The sequence below is a fragment of the Ipomoea triloba genome, chromosome 1, assembly GCF_003576645.1.
Source record: "Ipomoea triloba cultivar NCNSP0323 chromosome 1, ASM357664v1".
Classification (NCBI taxonomy): domain Eukaryota; kingdom Viridiplantae; phylum Streptophyta; class Magnoliopsida; order Solanales; family Convolvulaceae; genus Ipomoea; species Ipomoea triloba.
The window spans coordinates 38,005,967-38,028,644 of NC_044916.1; the positions used below are offsets into that span (position 1 = coordinate 38,005,967).

At 37.1% G+C, this 22,678-nt stretch overlaps 1 protein-coding gene across 1 annotated transcript in view; it reads right to left on the reverse strand.

Annotated features, from left to right (window-relative positions):
- The window catches only part of LOC116016041, a 44,399-nt gene that overhangs the window by 15,249 nt on the left and 6,472 nt on the right, over window positions 1-22,678 (reverse strand). The window contains exons 13-41 of the mRNA XM_031256208.1: window positions 22,374-22,532; window positions 22,198-22,290; window positions 21,694-22,045; window positions 21,037-21,150; window positions 20,061-20,156; window positions 19,892-19,959; window positions 19,644-19,764; window positions 19,346-19,555; window positions 19,010-19,240; window positions 18,820-18,929; window positions 18,317-18,413; window positions 17,792-17,890; window positions 17,411-17,551; window positions 17,117-17,185; window positions 16,099-16,509; window positions 15,632-15,958; window positions 15,363-15,494; window positions 14,674-14,787; window positions 14,176-14,360; window positions 13,672-13,780; window positions 13,453-13,596; window positions 12,533-12,808; window positions 11,578-12,192; window positions 10,727-10,942; window positions 2,480-2,583; window positions 1,554-1,849; window positions 1,368-1,452; window positions 477-1,166; window positions 64-382 (exon numbers count right to left, since the gene is read on the reverse strand). Coding sequence (XP_031112068.1) covers window positions 64-382; window positions 477-1,166; window positions 1,368-1,452; window positions 1,554-1,849; window positions 2,480-2,583; window positions 10,727-10,942; window positions 11,578-12,192; window positions 12,533-12,808; window positions 13,453-13,596; window positions 13,672-13,780; window positions 14,176-14,360; window positions 14,674-14,787; window positions 15,363-15,494; window positions 15,632-15,958; window positions 16,099-16,509; window positions 17,117-17,185; window positions 17,411-17,551; window positions 17,792-17,890; window positions 18,317-18,413; window positions 18,820-18,929; window positions 19,010-19,240; window positions 19,346-19,555; window positions 19,644-19,764; window positions 19,892-19,959; window positions 20,061-20,156; window positions 21,037-21,150; window positions 21,694-22,045; window positions 22,198-22,290; window positions 22,374-22,532 — 5,983 coding nt within the window. The remainder of the gene's footprint in view (window positions 1-63; window positions 383-476; window positions 1,167-1,367; window positions 1,453-1,553; window positions 1,850-2,479; window positions 2,584-10,726; window positions 10,943-11,577; window positions 12,193-12,532; window positions 12,809-13,452; window positions 13,597-13,671; window positions 13,781-14,175; window positions 14,361-14,673; window positions 14,788-15,362; window positions 15,495-15,631; window positions 15,959-16,098; window positions 16,510-17,116; window positions 17,186-17,410; window positions 17,552-17,791; window positions 17,891-18,316; window positions 18,414-18,819; window positions 18,930-19,009; window positions 19,241-19,345; window positions 19,556-19,643; window positions 19,765-19,891; window positions 19,960-20,060; window positions 20,157-21,036; window positions 21,151-21,693; window positions 22,046-22,197; window positions 22,291-22,373; window positions 22,533-22,678) is intronic.

The window sequence follows — 22,678 nt, forward strand, 5'->3', positions numbered from 1 at the left end:
AAATAGTTTCAAGAGGCCAAAAAGAGCAGACCAATAAGATCACTCAACTTCTGCAAGTGTTACCTGATTCTCAACTTTCCAAATGCTCCAGCATTGAGAAGTCTTGGAGCTTGATGATCTTGAGATTGGAATCTCAACAATATTAGATCCACTCACAAGATCCATCCTTGGACAGCAGAAAGATTCTAGAGGAGGTGCTTCATCATGTCGTGTCACTACACACCCTAAGGTAGCATAACCAGGAGGAGCAACTGGATACCAAAAGAAAGCTTCTTCCAGACCTTTTACCGCAATATTGGCCACCTTTGTAAATTGCACAGGATTTGATGAAATTTCAGGATTGTCAGCCTTAAATATCATACCCAAGGGAGGTGGCTCTAGGCTGTAGCAAAGTGAGAGGTCACATGTGAATACTTAAGATAAAGATTAAATAAGGGAACACTACACTGAAAGATGATTAATTAACAGAGTGCTACCCCTCAGTTATGCAGTCACCCAGCACTGCGTAACCTGGACGTGTTATAGGTCTCCATATGGAAACTGGCCGTCGAAGATCACTACCCCTGTCCCACCAGATTCTCTCAAAATTTGGAGTTGATATATAATAAGAGGTTGCTTTAGAAATTGATCTGATGATATCCCATCCTGAAGTTGCATTTGGTTGCATGCGCTCATGCTCAAAAGTAAGATCAGGGGAAGGATGTATTGAGGAAGAATTGTACCAACTTGAGTTCCAAAGGAGAAGATGATTCAGATCAAAAGAGGAGTCTTTTGGAGGATATTCAGTAGATGGATGTGCATAAAATGACCCAAGAGCATTATCCAAGCGCCATATGCTATACCCAGATATAAATGAAGCACTCACAGCAGCATTGAATATGCATTCCGAATATGTTGTTGATGTTACAAGATCAAGACGTATGCAATGAACAATGTGACTTGGAGGCGGTTGGCTTCCTATGTGAGCAACACACCCCACTGCCACATATCCAGGTGGTGCAATTGGCAGCCAAAGAGAACAATCATCATCTGCACCTGCACAAACTTGTGTCCCAACTGGTCCTTGTATTCCAGAAAATATGCCTATGAGCTTGTAACCAAGAGGCTTACGCACACGCCCATATGTATTGCTAATGGCCACAACAGCTTGAGAAGGAGGATTTGGCCTAAAAGTAAGTTACATATCTCATACATTAGGCAACAATTACATTCTTAAGGACAATTGTAAAATTTGGACGACTCAAACAAGACACGCAAAAGATGTAGTAAACTAGTAACAGATTTCTATTTGAGAAAGTATTCAGATATAAAAAAAAGAATTGCATTATCAGAGGAGAGACAAATGGAGATTTACTGGTTCTCATTACCTTGAGGTCACACAGTCTCCCAGGATGACATAGTTTGGAGGAGCTCTAGGCCTCCAAAACGTAATATTGTTAAGGAGCCCATTTTCTGCAAGCATGTAACACAATCAAACATACAAACATAGTGCACCTGGTGATGGTTAAAACATGATCAAGGAGAACATTTTCCCAAAAAAAAAAAAAACAGACCTTTAGGAGACACCCAAATGCGATCAAAATGAGTACAAGGGGAAAGAGGATCGGCATTTCCAAATTGTAGTGTTGTTGCTAACTGAATTTGCAAATTGAGTAAAAGGGAGATAACACCTAGAGAGAGATGGGCATATATATCTGTGGAGATTAAAGATATATTTGTCTTGTCCTTGACAGAGGTATATCCACCAGAAATGTCCACTGGATCAAGAATGATGAGCCCAGAACCAGCCTCAACAGTGAGATCCTTCAAGAGACCCCGAATCCATCTATCATTTTCCTTTGCAGCATACCTGCCCCAAAAAAAAAAAACAGATATTTATGAGAATTTAATTTGTAATATGTGTGCCACATAGATTGCCAGTGTAAACAAAGCATAAATGAAGTATAAATGCTAAGTGGAGAGAAAAAAAAATTACACAAATACCAACATCTACCACATATGCTAGTAAATGAAAGATTGAAGTTTACGCAAATGGCAATCCCCAAATAAATCACAAGCATTGTGGCAATAGTAAGTAGAAGCCCAATAAGCTCAAACATTGAAAGCAAACAACATTATAGCTTGCATGCAACTCTGAAACAAATAGGTCCGACTTTCCAGGTCTGGGTATAATCTTCCAATACTTGAAATCTAATTTGCATAGCAGAAAAAACATTATAAAGTTAAGATAGTCTTGATCCTAGTGTAGATGGGGCCTGTTAAATGGATCCTATTTCCAGTCAACTCTATTAAGTGCAAAGTCTGTTGCACAGAATGTACCAATTCTTTGGATGCAGAACACATTTAACACTTGTGCCCACATTTTTTTAACATTTCATCTGCACTATATAAGATATAAACAAGAAAGTGTCCCAAATTGCAAAACGTAATACATTCTCACTTCTGCCAGAATTACATTTCAAGTGAACAAGTCTCTTACATGAAGCTAAAGTCCACTTTTGCTCGAAGAAGCTTTTCACCACACGATGAATTGTCAAATGATGACTTGCTACTGTCATAAAAAGTGAATTCAGGAGAAACAACCTGAAAACAATAAAATAATGGAGAAAGAGAATCAATGAAATAAATTTATACACACACATATGTATGTAAGTAATTGTATGTAAGTCGAAACTAAAAGTGAAGAGCAACGATCCAGTAAGTATGTAAACAAAACACCACCCAAAAAGAAAAAACAAAACACCACCCAAAAAGAAAAAACAAAACACCACCCAAAAAAAAAAACAAAACAAAACAAAAACAAGAGTTTTATTTCCACTAAAATTTTTTAGGATCTTTGCATCATCATAGCAATAAATAATCTTTTATCAGTACCATTAAGAAATTAATGAAGGCCCAGTGCATGTAGATTGTTGGAAATAGACAGTCATGTTTACTCTACTCTAGGAAGAAGAGGAGTAGTTTTCAGCATTTATTATGTCCTTTCATATGCTTTTCTTTATGCCTATATATATGGCTGTAATATGGAGAACTTGGATATACTGAATGAAAATAAAGGATCATTTCTTCCTCTTCCTTCTACTATTTTAACATGGTATCAGAGCCACCCTTTTGGGGCCTGAAAATAATTTCTCTCCTTCACAGCCACTGCTCACTGCCACTGTTCACTGCCAACCTTCTTCTAAAATCTTCTTCACAGCCACTGCTCACTGCCACTGTCCATTTCTGATCATTATGGCAGAAGATAAAATTCTGAACAGTGCATTGAAGGTTGCCAGTACCACTGTCTCTCATACTGCCCTTGCATTAAGATCTGAATCTGTTTGGGTCTTGGATTCTGGAGCCACTGATCACATCTCTGGTAACCCTTCCTTTTTCTCCCATATTAATTTCTCAAACTCTCTTCCTGCTTCCTTTTTCTCCCATATTAATTTCTCAAACTCTCTTCCTGCTGTTACATTTGGTGATGGGTCAAAAGGAAAGGCTATTCCTGCTGTTACATTTGGTGATGGGTCAAAAGGAAAGGCTATAGGAATTGGGAAAGTCACTATTCATTCTTTATCTTTATCTAATGTCCTCTACATTTCAGGTTGTCCCTTCAATTTGATCTCAATTAATCAACTTACTCTCATAACTGTCTGGTTACGTTTTCCTTTGATTCTGTAATTATTCAAAACCGTCAAACAAAGGAGACAATTGGTATAGGAAATGAATCACGAGGTCTCTACCACCTTTTATGTCCTACCAAAACCAAAATAGCTTGCACTGCTACTGTTTCACCTCTCCTTAACCATTGTCGCTTAGGGCATCCTGATCTCAATAAATTAAAACAACTTGTTCCAAGTTTGTCAAGTCTAAAAGCCATAGAGTGTGAATCATGTCAACTTGGGAAACATACAAGAGCCTCATATCCTAGTAGAGTGAATAGGAGGGCTAATACCCCATTCTCTCTAGTTCACTCTGATGTGTGGGGACCATGTCGGGTTTCATCTACTTTGGGATTCTCATATTTTGTTGTCTTCATTGATGATTTCTCTCGGTGCACTTGGGTCTTTTTAATGAAGAACCGCTTTGAATTATTTGATGTATTTCAGAAATTCTACAATGAAATTGTGAATCAATTTGGGGTATCTCTCAAAATCTTACGAAGTGATAATGCAAGAGAGTATTTTTCTGACTCTTTCACTTCTTTCTTTTCATTACGAGGAATACTTCATGAATCCTCATGTGCCAGAACTCCTCAGCAAAATGGAGTTGCTGAACGAAAAATTCGACATCTTGTTGAAACAGCCCGTACCTTGCTTATTCATAACAAGGTTCCTAAGAATTTTTGGGGGCATGCTATACTTCATTCTTGCTATCTTATAAATCGAATGCCTTCTTCTGTTTTGCAAGGAAAAATTCCTTTTCACATCTTGTGCCCACAGGAACCTCTCCATAAGCTCCCATTACGGATCTTTGGGTGTACTTGTTTCGTTCATGACTCTTCCCCAGGACGTGACAAACTTGATGCTAAGGCAATAAAGTGTGTTTTCATTGGATATTCTCGCCTCCAAAAAGGGCTTTAAGTGTTACTGCCCTAAAACACACCGTTTCTATACTTCCTTTGATGTGACATTCTTTGAAACAACACCTTTTTTCTCTTTCACCTCCATTGAGTCAGACTTCCTAGGGGAACCCACTGAGGTAACAGAAATTCTCCCTGTTCCTACTTTTTCAGAACTTGTTTCTCACATTGTTCCTGAAAGAACTATACCAATTCCTGAAAGCACTACACCAATTCCTGAAAGAACTACACCAACCATTCAAGAGGAAGGACATGGTTCACCATTCATGTACACCTATCAACGACGCAATCGTCTAAACTCCCAAGAGGATGGGCGTTCGATTGATTCATGTCCCACATCTTTGCTTCCCATTAACACAACCCAAACCACAATAGAAAAAGACTCACCCATTGCCAGTCGAATAGGAAAAAGATCCACTCGAAATCCTTATCCTATCTATAATTTCCTCACACAAAAACGACTGTCTCCATCATATTGTGCCTTCATTACTAGTTTGTCTACTGTTTCTATTCCAAAGAATGTCAATAAGGCATTAACTCATCCAGGATGGAAGCAAGCAATGATTGATGAAATGGAGGCACTTGATTCTTCTGGAACTTGGGAGTTAGTTTCTTTACCGCCAGGAAAAACTGTGGTTGGTTGTAGATGGGTGTATAATGTGAAGGTTGGTCCAAATGGACAAGTTGATAGACTTAAAGCTCGACTTGTTGCTAAAGGATACACACAGGAATTTGGCATCGACTATATAGACACTTTCTCACCTGTAGCCAAAATCACCTCTATCCGACTCTTCCTCTCAATGGCAGCCAATCGTCATTGGCCGTTATATCAGTTGGATATCAAAAANTCTCAAACTCTCTTCCTGCTGTTACATTTGGTGATGGGTCAAAAGGAAAGGCTATAGGAATTGGGAAAGTCACTATTCATTCTTTATCTTTATCTAATGTCCTCTACATTTCAGGTTGTCCCTTCAATTTGATCTCAATTAATCAACTTACTCTCATAACTGTCTGGTTACGTTTTCCTTTGATTCTGTAATTATTCAAAACCGTCAAACAAAGGAGACAATTGGTATAGGAAATGAATCACGAGGTCTCTACCACCTTTTATGTCCTACCAAAACCAAAATAGCTTGCACTGCTACTGTTTCACCTCTCCTTAACCATTGTCGCTTAGGGCATCCTGATCTCAATAAATTAAAACAACTTGTTCCAAGTTTGTCAAGTCTAAAAGCCATAGAGTGTGAATCATGTCAACTTGGGAAACATACAAGAGCCTCATATCCTAGTAGAGTGAATAGGAGGGCTAATACCCCATTCTCTCTAGTTCACTCTGATGTGTGGGGACCATGTCGGGTTTCATCTACTTTGGGATTCTCATATTTTGTTGTCTTCATTGATGATTTCTCTCGGTGCACTTGGGTCTTTTTAATGAAGAACCGCTTTGAATTATTTGATGTATTTCAGAAATTCTACAATGAAATTGTGAATCAATTTGGGGTATCTCTCAAAATCTTACGAAGTGATAATGCAAGAGAGTATTTTTCTGACTCTTTCACTTCTTTCTTTTCATTACGAGGAATACTTCATGAATCCTCATGTGCCAGAACTCCTCAGCAAAATGGAGTTGCTGAACGAAAAATTCGACATCTTGTTGAAACAGCCCGTACCTTGCTTATTCATAACAAGGTTCCTAAGAATTTTTGGGGGCATGCTATACTTCATTCTTGCTATCTTATAAATCGAATGCCTTCTTCTGTTTTGCAAGGAAAAATTCCTTTTCACATCTTGTGCCCACAGGAACCTCTCCATAAGCTCCCATTACGGATCTTTGGGTGTACTTGTTTCGTTCATGACTCTTCCCCAGGACGTGACAAACTTGATGCTAAGGCAATAAAGTGTGTTTTCATTGGATATTCTCGCCTCCAAAAAGGGCTTTAAGTGTTACTGCCCTAAAACACACCGTTTCTATACTTCCTTTGATGTGACATTCTTTGAAACAACACCTTTTTTCTCTTTCACCTCCATTGAGTCAGACTTCCTAGGGGAACCCACTGAGGTAACAGAAATTCTCCCTGTTCCTACTTTTTCAGAACTTGTTTCTCACATTGTTCCTGAAAGAACTATACCAATTCCTGAAAGCACTACACCAATTCCTGAAAGAACTACACCAACCATTCAAGAGGAAGGACATGGTTCACCATTCATGTACACCTATCAACGACGCAATCGTCTAAACTCCCAAGAGGATGGGCGTTCGATTGATTCATGTCCCACATCTTTGCTTCCCATTAACACAACCCAAACCACAATAGAAAAAGACTCACCCATTGCCAGTCGAATAGGAAAAAGATCCACTCGAAATCCTTATCCTATCTATAATTTCCTCACACAAAAACGACTGTCTCCATCATATTGTGCCTTCATTACTAGTTTGTCTACTGTTTCTATTCCAAAGAATGTCAATAAGGCATTAACTCATCCAGGATGGAAGCAAGCAATGATTGATGAAATGGAGGCACTTGATTCTTCTGGAACTTGGGAGTTAGTTTCTTTACCGCCAGGAAAAACTGTGGTTGGTTGTAGATGGGTGTATAATGTGAAGGTTGGTCCAAATGGACAAGTTGATAGACTTAAAGCTCGACTTGTTGCTAAAGGATACACACAGGAATTTGGCATCGACTATATAGACACTTTCTCACCTGTAGCCAAAATCACCTCTATCCGACTCTTCCTCTCAATGGCAGCCAATCGTCATTGGCCGTTATATCAGTTGGATATCAAAAATGCTTTCCTACATGGTGATTTGAAGGAGGAAGTATATATGGAGCAGCCCCCTGGCTTTGTGGCCAAGACAGGAGCAAGTTTTGTTTGTCGTCTCAAACGGTCTCTCTATGGGTTGAAGCAATCTCCGCGTGCTTGGTTTGGAAGATTTAGTGATGTGGTCAAACAATTTGGCATGATCCAAAGCAAGGCTGACCATTCTGTCTTCTATAAGCATTCTCTTGGAAAAAGCATATATCTTGTGGTTTATGTTGATGATATCGTCATCACAGGAGATGATACAGAAGGAATAGAACAGCTCAAGAAATACTTGTGTCAACATTTTGAGACAAAAGACCTTGGGAAATTAAAATATTTTCTTGGTATTGAAGTTGCTCAATCTGGAAAGGGTATCTATGTGTCCCAACGGAAATATGTTTTAGACATTCTTGAAGAAACAAGTATGACAAACTGCAAGCCAGTTGACACACCCATGGATCCAAATGTCAAGCTTCTTCCAAGACAGGGGGAGCCTCTATGCAATCCATCTAGATACCGAAGATTAGTTGGCAAGCTACAATACTTGACGATCACCCGTCCAGACATCTCATTTTCTGTAAGTATAGTTAGCCAATTTCTACAAGAGCCATGTCAAAGTCATTGGGATGCAGCCATTAGAATCTTAAGATATTTGAAAAGATCNTTGGGAGTTAGTTTCTTTACCGCCAGGAAAAACTGTGGTTGGTTGTAGATGGGTGTATAATGTGAAGGTTGGTCCAAATGGACAAGTTGATAGACTTAAAGCTCGACTTGTTGCTAAAGGATACACACAGGAATTTGGCATCGACTATATAGACACTTTCTCACCTGTAGCCAAAATCACCTCTATCCGACTCTTCCTCTCAATGGCAGCCAATCGTCATTGGCCGTTATATCAGTTGGATATCAAAAATGCTTTCCTACATGGTGATTTGAAGGAGGAAGTATATATGGAGCAGCCCCCTGGCTTTGTGGCCAAGACAGGAGCAAGTTTTGTTTGTCGTCTCAAACGGTCTCTCTATGGGTTGAAGCAATCTCCGCGTGCTTGGTTTGGAAGATTTAGTGATGTGGTCAAACAATTTGGCATGATCCAAAGCAAGGCTGACCATTCTGTCTTCTATAAGCATTCTCTTGGAAAAAGCATATATCTTGTGGTTTATGTTGATGATATCGTCATCACAGGAGATGATACAGAAGGAATAGAACAGCTCAAGAAATACTTGTGTCAACATTTTGAGACAAAAGACCTTGGGAAATTAAAATATTTTCTTGGTATTGAAGTTGCTCAATCTGGAAAGGGTATCTATGTGTCCCAACGGAAATATGTTTTAGACATTCTTGAAGAAACAAGTATGACAAACTGCAAGCCAGTTGACACACCCATGGATCCAAATGTCAAGCTTCTTCCAAGACAGGGGGAGCCTCTATGCAATCCATCTAGATACCGAAGATTAGTTGGCAAGCTACAATACTTGACGATCACCCGTCCAGACATCTCATTTTCTGTAAGTATAGTTAGCCAATTTCTACAAGAGCCATGTCAAAGTCATTGGGATGCAGCCATTAGAATCTTAAGATATTTGAAAAGATCGCCTGGTACAGGATTACTTTATAAGGATCATGGACACACAGAAGTTGTTGGATATACAGATGCAGATTGGGCTGGATGCCCTTGGGATAGAAGATCAACATCAGGATATTGTATTCTTTTTGGTGGTAATCTTGTTTCTTGGAAAAGCAAGAAACAAAATGTTGTTGCCCGCTCAAGTGCAGAAGCAGAATATCGAGCAATGGCACTTGGAATATGTGAGCTAATTTGGATTAAACAGCTTCTCACATAACTCAATTTCTATAAACTTAGTCCTATGAAATTGATTTGTGATAATCAAGCAGCTTTGCATATTGCCTCCAATCCGGTCTATCATGAAAGAACAAAACATATTGAGGTTGATTGTCACTTTATACGAGAAAAGGTTGCATCTGGAGACATCATTACCTCATTTGTTGGGTCAAATGACCAACTTGCTGATGTTCTCACTAAACCTCTTCGTGGACCTAGGATTGAATACATTTTTAGCAAGCTTGGAGCATTTAATTTATATGCTCCAACTTGAGGGGGAGTGTTGGAAATAGACAGTCATATTTACTCTACTCTAGGAAGTTGTAGCCTTGAGAAGAGGAGTAGTTTTCAGCATTTATTATGTCCTTTCATATGCTTTTCTTTATGCCTATATATATGGTTGTAATATGGAGAACTTGGATATACTGAATGAAAATAAAGGATCATTTCTTCCTCTTCCTTCTACTATTTTAACATAGATGTTTCAGTAAGCTAAAAGGGCATTTATGGAACAAATATGACATGGACCAAGGCCAAATAATGGCTAATACATCAGAGAGTTGGACAGAGTGATGGCAGCATAACAGCGCCACCGCAAGGAGAGTAGAAACAAGGTTGCTAAGCCAGTGGAGAGCCCCTGTGACTTGTGGTAGAGCATTGAGTCAAGAAATGGGGCTTCACAACAGGTCTTGAGACCTGGTGAAGTTCGCCTGTCACTTTGTGTCAGAAAACAAGCTGAGCAATGGGATTGGATGACAGGATTAGTAAACCAGCCATGTAGACCAAAGAAATTGGACAATTTGCAAAGGCTTTGGTATTTTGGTTAATCAGATTGAGGTCATTCAAGACTATATGGAAAGCTAAAAGAATCCTCTACAGATATTATGTGTTGAAGGAAAAATATAGAAGTTGTGGCAAACTGTGAAGGACCTTGTGATGATCCCTCTGACTTTAAGGCAGTAGCAAGGGAGAAACAATCCCAAAGACAGCATCTCGCACAGAATCAAGAATATTCCCTTGTTATTCAAACTTTTCATGCTTTAAGAAGTTGAACCTCTATGCTTCACTTGGGCTTATAAATACCCAACTACCCAAGTCTTGCATCTTATAGAGGAACTTATGGCTATTTGAATGTTTGCAATAAGCCCTGCAAAGTTTATAGAGGAACTTATCGCTATTTGAATGTTTGCAACTACCCAAGTCTTGCATCTTCACAATAGATTGGGGTCTTTATAGATGGATTGGTGAAAGCACCTTGTTTAAAGGTGTCAGGTCCAATGGCAAGTCAAGTTGGGTTCACATCAAAATACATCATGCTTTGGAAAAATGAAAAGACTAGCCCATTAATTTATAAAAGTAAAAATACCAATCATCCCCACAACCCTTGCTAAATTAACAGTACCAACCAAAACTAAATAGCAATATATTAATCCGCTAAACAATACAGATCATAATGCAACATTTAAATTGACAAAAGAAAATGGAGTGCCACTATCCACATAGAAACTAAAATTTACCTGCGCTTCAAAACTATAGCTTTGCACCTCGCTTGCCCCACTCTGGACAGCGTCTGAAGCATCAGAAGTATAGAAAAATTCATCCATGTTCTTGGGACTATTCTCACTACTATTAATATCACTCTCTACCAGCAAAATTTCAACACCATCTTCTTGGGACACAGAGTAGCTGCTATCATTGCTTAAATATGTATACCTCATTAATAGCAAGCCATTCTGAACAAAGAACAAGTGAAATGCACAAATCATTAACAAGGGCACCAAATAAGGTCATCCAAACCACGATCTTAAACAAAAGATCAACATAATAAAATTGATCTATTTTGATTTGTTTGACTTGATTATTCAGTTCCAGAATTTGACATAGGCTTTTAATCTGTTAACTCTTTAGTATTGGGGGTTTTTCTTTGGTCCAACCAAGAAAAACCAAAAACTGAAACAAAACTGAAGTATCTTTTTGTCAAAAATCAAAATAAATAAATAACTAAATAAAATCACCCAGTATTGTCTCCTCCAATTCCCAATTTGTACTTATTATTTTATCTTACCTACACGTTTTAAAGGTTTATTTTATTCAAATTGGTATGTTTAAAATTTACATCTTGTTGAAGATTTATTTTTAAATTTGAAAAATTGGACCTAAGGTTCAAGGTGAGCTGAGCAAATGAAGAACTTGAGTTGATCAATTTATGAAAGGTAATGCAAGAAGCAAATAACATAGTAGAAATCCATACTTTTACAAATAGTAGGCCACATAGAAGACACTTCACAACTTTCACAATGCATAGTAAGAATATCATTAATAAGGTAGAATATGTAATGAGATCAAATAGATGAGGAAATAATAGTACCTCAAATTTCACATTCACAAATCTCAACCTCTTGCCCCTTCCAACAATGATAATATATTTAGCTTCGGAAGAATGGAATTCTTTCACCTCCTCATTGGTGAGGCGAATGGTTTTTCCGCAACCATCATATGTGTATTCATCAATACCTACAGCATCAGCTACTAACTGCCTACTAGGGGATAAGTGCACTATATCTTCTGTCTGTTTGTAAAATGGAGCAGACAGAACTATGCTGCTGTTCTTTACAATTGGATCATTTTTAGGATCCATCATTTCTTCCCGACCAGTTATTGTTCCCAAAGATGGAACAAAATACTCACAGACAGCAAGTAAGAAATCAGGAACAACTAGAATACGAGGCTGCTGAATCCGAACAACAAATGATTTTGATGACATTCGCCATCGACAATCCATCAAAAACATTGTTGAGGTTGGAAGCTCAACATGCACATCAGGTGACATCTGTTTATGAACATCAGTGCATGATCCAAGCATCAGACGCATTTCAGGTTTTGTATCAAGGCGAATATCTAAAATAGAGAACATGGGGATTGTAACATAAAGATCAGCTTCAGACAAAGAAGTCATGCGGTATGACACCCAAAGGCCTTCAAGCTGCAATAAGCAATTACATCAGAAAAGTCTTATATGTGCTTGACAAGGTTTTTAAGGAAATATATAAAATTCCACTTCCTTTTAATTTTGCCCCTCTAATCTTTTTTTTAAAGGGTAAATTGGGAAAACTAAAAAACTAGTGATGTTCAAATTAGGAAAGTGGACAATATTTTGAAATGAACTATTAAAATGAGATAGAAGGAGCGCATAACACCAGACAAGATACTTTTAAAAGAAAAGATACACTGAACTTGCTAAGAATCCAACTGTAACTGCAATAACTCCTCGGTTTGACATCCTCAGAACTATAAACCACATATAAAACAAGATGCATACTCACAGCAACATGAGCTAAATGTGATTCCTCATGGACGCCATTGCATAACTCCAGCAAGACATAACCCACTTCAACAGCCATTATAGTAACTGTCCGTGACAGGAGTATTTGACTATTCATGTTCATTTTATCAGCTAGCAACCGTATTGTATCTTTTGAAGTAGATTTGTTGCTACGGAAAACAGGTGGAAGTCTAGGTGGCTCAGAGAAGTTCATGCTGATACAATCTAGAATAACATTGTATTCCTTAGCTGACATCACAGCATGTAGCAAGCCAATCTGTTTCAGAAAGAACAATCATAATATATACATACAGACAAGCCCTACTGCAAATATTTAATTCTTAGTGCAACACTTGTTATGACACATTAGCACAGCCAAAATTTTAAATTAATAAAAAAAAAATGAGAAAAGTTATATGACATTGAAATAGTAAATTTACCAAAAAGGGAGAGGCTTAAGCAACTGTGCATTTCAATGGCATCAAACCTTAGCCTTTATCATAACCTATTGTAGTCCCCTCAAGAATATAACAAGAAATCCAAATATTCTCAACAAGAAAACATACTTGTGTTGGAAGAGTGTCTAGACACTATCAGTTTCGCATGTATAGAAGTGCAACACAAAAGACGAATTTAAGAGCATGCCAAACATATACAAACCATGCTTAACTAACATGCTTAGTCAACAGCACGCTGTTAATCTTTTTGTAAGTAAAAGTTAACATCATAATAACCCAAATCCTTCTAAGTATAACTGAATCATTTGCATAACTAAACTGTGCTACACAGTACACACAGCCATTTATGCACAAACAGGCAATTGAAATCATGAAAACCAGATAATGGGAAATTTTCAAAAATAAATAAAAACAGCTTTACTGAAATTATTGATAGAGGGAAACATTGGATGAAAGGACCAACCTTAACTTCCAATGCAAATGTAGGGACCTTTCGGAACACATCCCGTAGACTGCGGCGCACATAAACATGAATGTCTCTGCCTTCACGTATCATTGGTTTGCCAATACATCCATTAATTCCAACAGCCATATTAATACCTAGAATCTGCAATTTGCAACACATATAAGAATAGCTGCAGTCAAGCCTTATTTTTTAATTATAAACAACAAAAGCAAATACCTCAGCATCAAGAACATCAACATGGACTGCAGAAGGATCTTTTTCAGGAGATCCAATCCAGCTAACTTCATTTTCAATTCGAAGATGGCCAAGATCAAGTTGCATGAACCTGCATTATTAACTGATCTTAGACTAAAAAAAAAATAAAAAAAAAAAAAAAAAAAAAAAAAAAAAAAAAAAAGCATACTTTATGTTTCAGTTGAAATGTGTGTGTTTCGAAGCTCATGCTTAAAACATGAAAAATAAACAAATTCACAATGAAAGGAAAATAGGAAATATACATAGAAGTTCAGCTGGGAAAAAAGTAATGCAATGAAGTTCCAAAATAAGGATTCTGCATATTCATAAAGACAAACTAGGAGAAGAGAGGAGGTTGGCTAAAGCATAGGGACTAGAACAAGGTGAAAGTGTGAAACAAGTCAAAATGCTTCTGTTCAAGAGAGATCATAAACAATCTGAAGGTCTGGAGTTAAAAGAGTTAATGTGGCTCGGACAGTCACTAACTCTTCGCTTGTGGAATTCCTTGGTACAATTATTAGAGGAGTGTCCAGTGAAAGATCCAGCTTTACTGCAGAGGCTCCATCAATCTCATATTTTTCTATCAACCACTCAATCCCTCCAACTTTATCAACGAGCTTAATAGCTTCCTCAGTATGTGGAGCGGCAAGCCCCATAAAATATGCAGTAATCTGTAGAAGCACATATTGAAATCAGTCAGTTAAAAAACATGGCCAACACTTCCACTCCCAATTATATATCATTGAGCAGGCTGTCATTACATTTCATATCAGAAGTGTTAATTTTCTCATTCAAGCTTTGGACTTGATACCACAAAAATGCAAGTAAACCCACTCTTATCCAGATAAAGACAGAAGGACCTCTCTAGTCTTTTCCAGGTTTGACTAATTATTTAAGGAAGAAAAGGAGAGAACATTTCATGAAAAAGACAAAAATAAAAGCAAAACATGTAGCCATACAATGTAAATAAGTTGATAAGCTCACCTCTTGAACAAATCTATACAGGAAAACAATTCGAACTGCTGAAAGTCGGCCACGTAAGCTATAATCATACCCTTCATAATCATCATCTTCGGAATTGTGAGAGTTAAATGCAAACTGAGACACAGGCAGTATCAGTGATATATTAGAGTTTGCACAAGTGTGAGAGGCCTTTTCATGTGTGTATGTAGTAGTGGGAAAGTAGAAATTTCTAAGTTTATCTATAATGCTCTTGTGAACTTAAAATATTTTCTGGTGCATCTTAATATCCCCAACTTTCATGAAAATATAGAAAAATATGAGGGTTATTTTATCAGTGTATTATGTCAATTTTGATAACATTAAGTAAGCAACCTCTTATTACCAGTTATTATAGATAATATTATACTTCTCAAATGTCATATAGTGTGCACTACCCTCCCTCTCCTCCCCCCCCCCCAAAAAAAAAGGAAAAAAAAAACCCAAAAATTAAAGGAAAAAAAAAATACTACATGACATCCTCTTTTAAGCTTTTCATACCAACAGAATCAGACAGGAATCATTTTCTTCTGTCTAGAATAAAGCTATAATGAAACAGGCAGAAAAGAAGCGAAACTTATATAAGCTTCACCTGGCCACAGGCAGCAAAAACTCTAAGGATAGCAGTCTGGATATGCTTCTCTAATTCAAATATAAAAAGAAACTATTAGTACCTGAATAAGTGATTCCGACTCTTGATTGCGTATATCACAAAGCCATCCCCATCGCTGATTTGACCCTAGTGTCAGATCACAAAGTCGGAAGTTTCCTAGAGTGCCTTCTATTGAAGTTGAACTAGGATGAACCTAATCATAAGAATAGTGTAAATAAAAATTAAGGGAAAAGGATTTTGGGTCATAGTATAATAACAAAAGAAGGTAACTGGAGCTAGTAACTTCTCAGATTTTTACAATGAAATGCTTAAGTCACAAAATAACCCCACCTTAACATCAAGCAGAAAACTTTCTTGCACCAACATTGCAAGCTGAGAACCATCCTCTTTATTAAGGAAAACTGCAACACTGTCAACATTCATGTTCAAATTAAATACAACACGACCTTTTCCATATCCCAGCAAACCTCTGACATATTTATGCCCATGATCTTCTATCTTCTCTTTATTCATAGAGGATTCATTATCGGGATCTTTTGTGACGTTTTTACCAGTAACTTCACTACCTTTAGAACTCATATCAACGGCAAGATTGATCAAAGCAACAAGAGTAGGTCTGTTGCAAAAGAATTCCAACTTGGACATACTAATACTCATCTGAAACAATGAAATATAACATGGAATTAAACTGTTTATCAATAAAATTGGAAGATTAATCAGCAAGTCATTGTATTATGATATGAGTTTGTTATCTATCTTCCTTTCTCTCTCCCTTAGTCAATGCTCAACAAAATTACCTGTGTATCTATACCATCATAGTCAGGAGAGCTAGGATGTCGTGTTAAGTATGAAAGAGAGACGAAATCAGAGTCATCGGAGCCCTCTGTTTCGTAGAATACATCACCAAAGGCACTTCTTCCCTTCATTGAATCCTTCTCCGGGGTAACGGCTTCGCCATTATCAGGCAATGATAAGAAATCTTGTAAGGCATCCGTGAATTCATCATCCTCTTCCCTTGTCATGAAAGCCATCTCTTTGCCATGAGATTCAATTGTATCAGGTGAGGTAATTGCAGAGTTGTCTGTCAGAACAGAGCAGGCCAAGTATTGCGGACTTGAAGATGAAGAATATTGAAGTTCGTCCTTAATTTTCAGTGAGTGCAATTTCACCTTTACTGTTAGGTCACCACTACATTGTGAAACATGCACCTGCACAAGTACATACACTTCTCAGCTTCAGAGAAGGTGGTGTTATTGTTTACAAATAGATAGCTAGCAAAATACAGGCACCGCATAAAAAGAATGTCATAGGGAGCTTCTATATATACCAGAGGGAGTGTAGCACTGATATCACTAACATACAGAGACAATTATCACATATAAAAACCTTAACTACAGCCAAATTTTCAACATCACCAATAGAATTACTGTAAGCTGTTAAACCCAGAGAGATATTATACTGAGGGAGCACAATACAATCTACTCGGACAATAATTAAAAACTTTGAGTACCCACTAATAAATTTATCAAAAGAAAAATAATTATCAGATAAAGACACATAACACACATTATCTATCAACTTTCTTAACGAAGAGAATCAGCACACAGATGTGCAGATATTCCACACTGAGACTTGGTTATATATTAGGGATCATTCCTAGCTGAATTTTTTTTTTCCAAGTTTCATTAGCACTTGTCACTTGACAGATAATTTCATTGCTTGCTTATGCTCACATGCATAAGTGACTTTATAATAACTCCCATGGGAGACTTGTATTCAAACTCAAGACAGCATAAAAGCATAGATAGCCCAAACCTTTCCACCAGCTGCAAGAACCTCAAGGATTAGTGTCTCGTCATCTCTATCTTCTATCTCATCTCCTGTCTACAAATTGATAAAAAGGATTAGATGAAATGCACCATTATCACATAGTGTATTAAGACACCCTACAGCATTTGCCAAAAGAGAAAAACTCCTCACCAGTATGGCAGCAACCATATAAAATACATTCAACAAAACATAAAAGCTAAAGAAAGGTTGTAACGTGTGAGAGTCACTAATGGGAAAAAAAAAAAAAAAAAAAAGAGAGAAATTACTGAGCGACCTTACCTTCCCATACAATGATAGCTTCATCTCTACTAATGTTCCATTAACAACAAGTTCAGCCATCTTTGTATTTATAGCACGAGCCTCAGCAAGTTCTAATGCATCATCATTTAGTTCTCCAAGTATACTAACTGATGGAGGAGCCTATATCCAAACACATCAAAAATAAGGAGCATTCCAATGCTAAACAAAATAAAGGTAAGGAATATGAAAAGAAAAATAAGAAACATACTCCCTTCTTCCCATTTTATGTTTTTGGTTCAATTAATGTGGCTTGACTTAAGTTACTTTCAATTCAATTTTTTGTAATAGAGTTGGACTGACCAGTTTCATGACAGGTAAAATGCGATAGAGAGAGTATTAATTATGAACTTTATATCTTACAGAAGCTCGATAGGTAGCTTGTACAAGTGTTCTCAACCAAGTAGTTTTCTCCTCTTCATCTTGAAACTCTATTATCAGTGTGCTAAATGACTCCAAGGCCTGTAAAAGAACAATGGAAAATGAACATCTTATTAAACCCTAAAAGAGAGAAGCAAAGACATGGCTCGGATACTGCAGAAATCACATTTCTTTACTCAAAAATAATTATTTATTGAAGAAACAACTACACTTTTCAAATTAGCTTTACTAAATGCATGCAAGATTGTGTTTTTTACTTATAAAGATTAATGAAACAGGAGTCAAGTAACAAAAGGAAGCAAGTGGAATATAAATCAACCTCACAATGTTCAGTTAATGATATAAATCCTTGGACAACATTGTAAATACAGTATTAATGCACATGTCAAGCAATATGTTATTGTAAAACTTTCAACTTTTATAATATCAAATAGAACAAATAAGGCTCCAAAATTTATATAAGAGCAGGGAATAAATGCACAAAGGAAAATAATGAAATTCACCTACCTCCTGTAGATCCATGCCCCTGGCACTAACAGCAATACAGGAAGCGGAACCCCCAACATTTGTCAGGGGAACTTCAAGCACTTGTTTACCAGCCATGCTGCAGTATTGAACATTTTACAAAGATATGAATTTAAATTCTCATAACACTTCCACCGAAAGTCAACTAAAATCACGAGAATGAAAAGACTCAAAAAAAATTATATATACATGTATCAAATGACTTTGTAGTTTATTCCAGTTTTAGGGCATTTAAGACTAAAAGTGGAACATTTTTTATTGTCAATGACTAAAAGAAAAAAATAAATAAATAAAACTATAAGTGAAAATGCCTCCATAGTGGTGTAACCAAAAGTGGAATGAACTCAATGACTTTAAATAGAAGATAGCCTTCCAGAGCAGAAATACGAAGTGCTCAACTTCGGAGGAGGAGAAAACAGGCATAAGGATACCTTGAGAACTTTAAATAATGGAATATAAGAACACTTGAAACTAAAATGGGGTACCTTGAGCATCTTTGGTAAGTACGGGACCCCTCAGACTCTAAGACATAAAGATACAATCCCGATAGCACAAGATAACATGATTGCCAGGCAGCAACAGAGTACCCAATCCCCTGAATCAAGAACATGTAAGGCCTATTGTAAGACAAGATGATTATTTGAATAAGGCACAATTTATAGAGCAGTTCCATACCTTCCATACAAGGATCCGAGCATCAGTTGCTAGATCTGGTGAATGCCAGGGAGAAAGTTCAGCTTCAGTATTTTCAACAGTAGGAAGCTGTTCAGCATCTGGAATTGTATGATAGAGTATCTTTAACAATTCCATCAATCTGCAAAGTCTGGCAGGTGAAAAGTGAACTCCAATAGTTGGAACTTGAACAGAGACACGTGTTGAAGGATGGCTGGGATGGGGAATTTTAATCTTCAAAAGAAACATGAAGTTCATAATTTAGAACATGAAAAGTGGGAATTGTAGTTATTATATGATCAGTGTTTAAACAATTTAAAGACACTTTATCTCTCATACCTGATCTACAATTACAGCCATTCCACATCTATCAACAAGAAAATATACATTATTGGCATCTTCCAAACTTGGAGAATCAGAAGGTTGACATGCCAAAGAGCAGGTCTGATTATCTGAACCACAATCTGTAAAAAATGCTGCTATATCTCTTCCTGAGATAAAAAAACGAGAATACAAACTTTGTCCCTGGTCTTGGGATTGGCCATCCTCCTAGAACCAAGAAAAATCATTTAAGCAACAGTATTGCAATACAAAAAAGCCAACTTAGAATTTAATAAAAATAATAAAATTAACACACCTTCGTTTGCAAAGTAAAATGGCCAAAGTCCAAAAGGAGATGGCTATCACATTTAGAGGAGAGATGTGATCTCATAGGAACTCTAACTTTTGGAGCATCCAGGTCGATATCAAGAGCAAATCTGGAGGACAAATGATATAAACAAGAAATTCCACACCTCAATCAAGCAACCAACCAACCGAAGGGGCTAATAACACAAATAGACCAAGAAAAATCGTAAAACTGGTGAGCTTATTGCAACGATTTACCTGCTCTGCTCTTCCAATACCATTTGAAATTGCTCCTGAGCTCTCCGAGTCATTTTTTCAATTTTATTCTGCACTTTTTATAAGCTAGAGCATTAGTATTTAGTAAAACATAATTCCATCATGACAGCAGAATTTGTATTACAACAAGCTCAATGCATGATGGTATCACCTGGAGCACAGTTGCAGTTTCTAGTGCAACAGCTGGGCTAATTGCATTGCTCCGCTTTACAAAGTCTAAGAACCGATCATAACTTTCCATGAAAACCTATCAAATTACATGCAAAATCAAATAAAAATACATAACACTTAGAAGTTATTGAGAACAAATAAAATGTTGTGTTTCGTGTATCCTAAATAAAAGCAAAACCTACACCTTTTTTACTCAAAGTGAACAATTCGTGAAAGTGCTTGGATCTTACTCCCTTTTTAGAAGTGTAAAATATTTAATGAACTAAATACTTCTCCATTCTCCAACAACCCTCACCATCTCATAGCCTCATCATGTTTTATAGTTGTCTTGACAACCCTTTCGCTCCACTTCCCCAGTGTTGTTGACATCCTCCCAAAAACCAACACTGCATTCCCCCCAAACAGCACCCACCATTCATTGATCTTTTTCCCCTACTCTCACCACTATGCGGCCACCTTTTCCCTCACCCCCTACAATCCCCCTCCGCCCCCCCGCCCCCCCACTCATGCACCACTATAATCCCCTTTTCCTTTGATCCATACCACTATGAGATCCCCTTCACCAGCCACACTATCTACTTCTCCACTCCCCCAAAGCTACAAATCCGGCCCCTTCACTCACTAACTCATTGTCATAAAACCATCTTCCCCCACTCCACCATTCATGCTATCCCCATCTCCAACTAGTTCATGAAATGAGGCTTGGGTTTGACAATTAAATGTTTCGAATGGTTGATTTTTGTGTTTTAGAAAAGAAGATAAATGGGCAATTTGGAGTTTTAATTTCTTTTACTTTTGGACAAATGCAACCTAACTGAACACTTAAAAACCATTTCCCCGTGAAACATTCTACCAGTAAATATGTTAACTTTTCCTTGATTTTTTTTTCATGACAAGAAAACGGCCCATTAGTGAATAGCTGCAAGTCTACTAAAAGAAGGAAAAGTATAACTCACTGTGACATGAGAGGGAGAAATTCTTGCAGATAGCCTCCAATCAACATTTTCTCCAGATGGTGAATGCACAAAACTAGCTTCTAATGCATTCACTTTTCGCTCACTACAGACACTCTGCAAATGCAAAATACTTATTTATTTATAATAATAAAATTTAAATAAAAAAATTAAAAAAAAACGTGTGCACATGTAAACATGAATATAATACCCAATCACTCATTGGTACTAATGCTGCTGTTGGAACACAAATTACTATAGGCACTCTGCAATGCAAATTACTACCTTAATAAAAGCATGCAAATACATAAACATGAAAATTCCACCGAAACACTCATTGGTATTTTGCTTATTGCTACCGTCGTTTCTTTGCTTTGCTTTTTCCAGAATAAAATTACTAAAGAAACTCTTCAACCCAAATCTACACCTTGACAAGCATGTGGATATTAATACATGAAAATTCGTCCAAAAAATTCTAAGTACTTAGCTTACTGCTACCATTGTTTCTTCTTTCTAGGCTTGAAATTAAAGCTTTTAATATACAAAATTATTAAAACAGTTATCTTCTCCCAAATATATCAATATTATAATAGACTCTTATTTTGTCATAAACAAAGAACAGTATACAAATTACAAGCATGAGTGCTGAGGAAAAAAAACCTGAGCAAGCGAACCCTCAGGAGCAGACAGTCCATAAAACTTTAATGAGACGTCACAGTGTATGGTTCGATGCTTTAACTTAGTCGACACATTAAGATTTTCAAATCTGCCACAAAGAATTTCTGTCTGATCAACATTGATAATCGTTGCTGCTGCCCTACCAATAGAAACATTGATCAAATAGTTTATCGTATTTTGCATCTCCTTTCCATGTTGCAGTGTCACATCCTCATCTGGCTGGTAACTGAGCAATTTATTGATAGCTTGCCATTCCTCCTTGGTCAATCTATCCTCTACAGATTTTGATTCCTCAGAAGTCTCCCCAGCTGAGACATCTTCAGAAGAAGCCCGCCTGATGTGGCAGTAAAAATATTAGACAACCTAAAAAAAGCAAAGATTACACCTAAGCATGGTGAAAGGTTGCCTTCTTGAGGAGAAAGATATTGTTAAGAATAAAGAGAAATGAAACAAATGGCAGCAAATCAATTAAGAAATACAACAAACCATGTAAATGAAAACCAGCTTCTGTTTCTAAGATGTCTTTGTTCAGCTGCTTCCTTTGATTTGACAGATTCCACTTTTGCATGGGCAAGGAACCTAAAAGAGATGCAAATTGCATCAAATACCTTTTGTCTTGGAGCATTATGAACCTATGAATGGAAAACAAAACAACCACATACCTCCACAATAGAATGACCTTTGGATCAAGATCCTTCTCAATGCTTCTTAACTTGGAGTTATCAACATGAGACAGCTGTTGCAATGATTCAGCATACAACTGTACATAACGCCGGCGCAAATTACACAGATACTGAATTTGATCCCAAGAGAATCTATAACTGTAAAAGGTGCAAATAAGCAATTAGTTGACAAAGAAAAGTTGGTATGACATACAAAGAAATAAATAAATAAACAACCTCATCTAAGGCATAATCTTACGCATATAACAGAACTCAGAAATAGAATTTTATATAAACAATAGGGA